The sequence below is a fragment of the Habropoda laboriosa genome, unplaced genomic scaffold (assembly GCF_001263275.1).
Source record: "Habropoda laboriosa isolate 0110345459 unplaced genomic scaffold, ASM126327v1 scaffold4615, whole genome shotgun sequence".
Taxonomy (NCBI): domain Eukaryota; kingdom Metazoa; phylum Arthropoda; class Insecta; order Hymenoptera; family Apidae; genus Habropoda; species Habropoda laboriosa.
Window position 1 is genome coordinate 1 of NW_017104553.1, and position 3,303 is coordinate 3,303.

Sequence of the window (3,303 nt, forward strand, 5' to 3'; positions counted from 1 at the left end):
TAATCCGCATATCAGTACACGGCAGATTTCGCGTGGTATGGACATTTGTCAAAGCAGTGTTGTACGTATTCTTCATTCGGAGAACTTTCATCCGTATCACCTGTCAGTACATCAAAAGCTACATGGACGAGACTTTGAAAAACGCGTACAGTTCTGTGAGTAGTTTTTGCACCAGATGTAAGATTCAAATGGTACATTTGTACAGACTGTTTTATGGACTGACGAAGCCACATTCACAAATTGCGGAAATGTTAATACAAAAAATACACATTATTGGGCAACAGAGAACTCACATTGGCTTCATGAAGTTGACCACCAACACAGGTGGAATTTGAATGTTTGGTGCGGCATAATTGGTCACCAGATCATTGGACCGTACTTCATTGAAAGATCACTGCCGATCAAAAAGATCAAACATACTCCACATTCTTGTCTGAAACACTGCCAGGCCTATTAGAAAATGTACCATGTTTAATACGTCAAATAATGTGGTATCAACATGGCTGTCCAGTACATTATGCTCGGCTAACGCGGCAAGTATTAAGTAGAATGTTTCCTAATCGTTGGATCGGACGTGGCAGTAACATTGATTGGCCAGCTCGCTCACCAGATTTAACGCCGATGGACTATTTCCTTTGGGGAACATTAAAAAATGAAGTTTATCGCGAACCACCAACGACAGCGGAGGATATGCGAGAACGTATTATTAGTGCATGTGCTGCAATAACCACAGAAACACTGGAAAAAGTTCTTCACTCACTGATAATTCGATTACGTAAGTGCATTGACTGCAATGGACAGCACATCGAACACCGCTTGAAATAAAATTAGTTTAAAAAATATCTCAGTAATTATTCATTTAAAGCCCCATTTTGTGTAATACTTTTTTACGCAAAATTTGATGATTTATCCGAATTCGAAAAAAAATATTAGACATTACATTTAACCCTTTGCACTCGTATGTCCACTCTCAGCCACCAAAGCCTTTTTACCGTTCCGCTCGTATGTCTGCTCTCAGCCACCACAGCAAGGAACTATACGAATCGTATACTGTATGCATTCATGTATCAGATTTCACTTTTCCTATACGAACCTCAATGCCTAAGGAACCTATTCACGAACTACTACAGTGCTCCATCGACTGGAGATAACGAAATCCAATGTAAACAAATGTTGTCACCCAGCGCTCGCCATGCAAGACGCAGCGGCGAGTCAGTCCTCTTTTGAACCTAATGAAATCGACAACGTTCGGCAATACCTCGTAGAGTTAAATAATAAATAATAAAATAATAGTAAAATAATTCTCCAAAATGGCAAAAAGGAAGTTACCGCAAGAAGTGTTCGGTGAAACTGACGATAACGATGAAGACTTTTATTTTGGCCTCCCGAATACTGATTCTGATAGAGAAAGTGATAACTATTGCAGTGACTCTGATAGTGACATAGTTCCCGTGGAGCGACCAGTAAGGGAGTTAACAATGTCCAGCGACAGTGAAACAGAAGAAAATGATGAAAATGAGAATAGTAATATAAACGAATTTACTACTTGGAGAGACGTTACGTACACAGATCAGCCACAATCAAAAACTAATTTTTCGACGGGATCGAAGACTGTTGGACCGAATGTACCCTTGAATTGCACGGAACCTATCGACTTTTTTAGACTCTTCTTCACAGACACACTGCTTGAAAAAATTGTATTAGAGACAAATAAATATGCCCAAAATAAAATAGAACAGCAGAGCTTATCAACTCGATCAACGTGGAATAAGTGGATCGATGTGACGAAGGAGGAGTTAACAGCTTTTTTGGGTGTAGTCCTGAATATGGGTACTATACCAGTTCCTAACATGCAATATTATTGGACTAAAGATCATATTGGAAACATACCATTTTTTAGAGATACGTTTCGGAGGGAAAGATTTTTCCAAATATTTTGGATGTTACATCTAAATGAAAACATTTCCACAAATAGAAACGTATCAACGAGAATCCAAAAAGTGAGCAACTTTCTGGATTATATTGGTGACAAGTTCCGGGCGTATTTTACACCGGATAGAGAAATATCCATCGATGAGTCTGTGGTGAAATTCAAGGGCAAAATCAGCTTCATTACATATAATCCCAAAAAGCCCACCAAATGGGGAATCCGGATTTATGTACTGATATTATCAGACTCCCATACAGGATACATATATGCTATGCTTCCCTACTATGGAAGCGTTACTACAGAGATTCTCATCCGTCCAGACCTCCCTGTCAGTTCAAGAATTGTTTTACAACTTTATCACACGCTGTTGACCGCAAATCCCGAGGCAAAGGGATACCACATCTTTACAGACAGATTTTTTACAGGGATCCCATTAGCGCAGGAACTACTAAAGCTAAATTGTTATTTAACTGGCACAATTAACACAAACAGGAAATATATACCAGCTATGATCAAAAAACCAGCTTTAACAAAAAATAATATTGTCGCTGCCTACCGATCAGGCGCTATTCTACTATTAGCGTGGAGAGATAAAAGAATAGTCACCATGCTAAGCAGTTACAACACATCGGGTACGACAATTACAGAAAGAAGGAAGAAACAAGCTGGGACCGTCAACATTGTCAAACCAAATGTTGTTATAAATTATAATACGAACATGGGAGGTGTGGATAAGGCTGACCAATTAGCATCTTCGTACTGTTTCATGAGAAAATCGTGCAAGTGGTGGCGAAAACTTTTTTTCTGGGGACTGGAGATTTGTGCAATCAATAGTTATATTTTATATAAGGTGTCAGCTAGAAGGGAGAGCAGAAAACCTATGCCACATTTTATGTTCGTCCGAAAATTGGTGGCACAATTGGTAGGCAATTTTCGTGGCGGAGCAGATTCAAAACCAGGAAGACCATCAACCTCCGATAAGGATGAAAGACTGAATGGAAAACTACATATACTGCGGCATTGCGAAAATGTGAAAAGTAAAGATTGTACTGTCTGTTCAAACAGAAAGATTAAGGGTGGAAGGCACCAAACCAATTATTTTTGTGACACATGCACTCGAAAACCTGGCCTACATGTTGGAGAGTGTTTCGAAAAGTATCACACGAAGGAAAATTATAAAACATAACTTTTATACAAAAACATCACTAGATGAGTATATTGAATAAAGATATATCTAAAGTTCACAAAACAATTACTAAATCTTGTCTATACATCCTAAACTTGCGTGTTATGTATCCCTGTTCTATCGACGGAAATTAATTCCGAGTAGTACGATACCCATCTCCAAACTTAATCCGAGCGCAAAGGGTTAA

At 38.8% G+C, this 3,303-nt stretch overlaps 1 protein-coding gene across 1 annotated transcript; it reads left to right on the forward strand.

The window, feature by feature from the left end:
• Nucleotides 1-1,310: 1,310 nt before the first annotated feature.
• Nucleotides 1,311-2,967, forward strand: LOC108578256 (piggyBac transposable element-derived protein 4-like; the record flags this gene model as incomplete). The annotated part of the gene is made up of 2 exons (XM_017941544.1): nucleotides 1,311-1,524; nucleotides 1,735-2,967. Coding segments are annotated over exons 1-2 (1,447 nt in total), but the record flags the coding sequence as incomplete, so codon positions are not given.
• Between the last annotated feature and the right edge of the window lie 336 nt (nucleotides 2,968-3,303).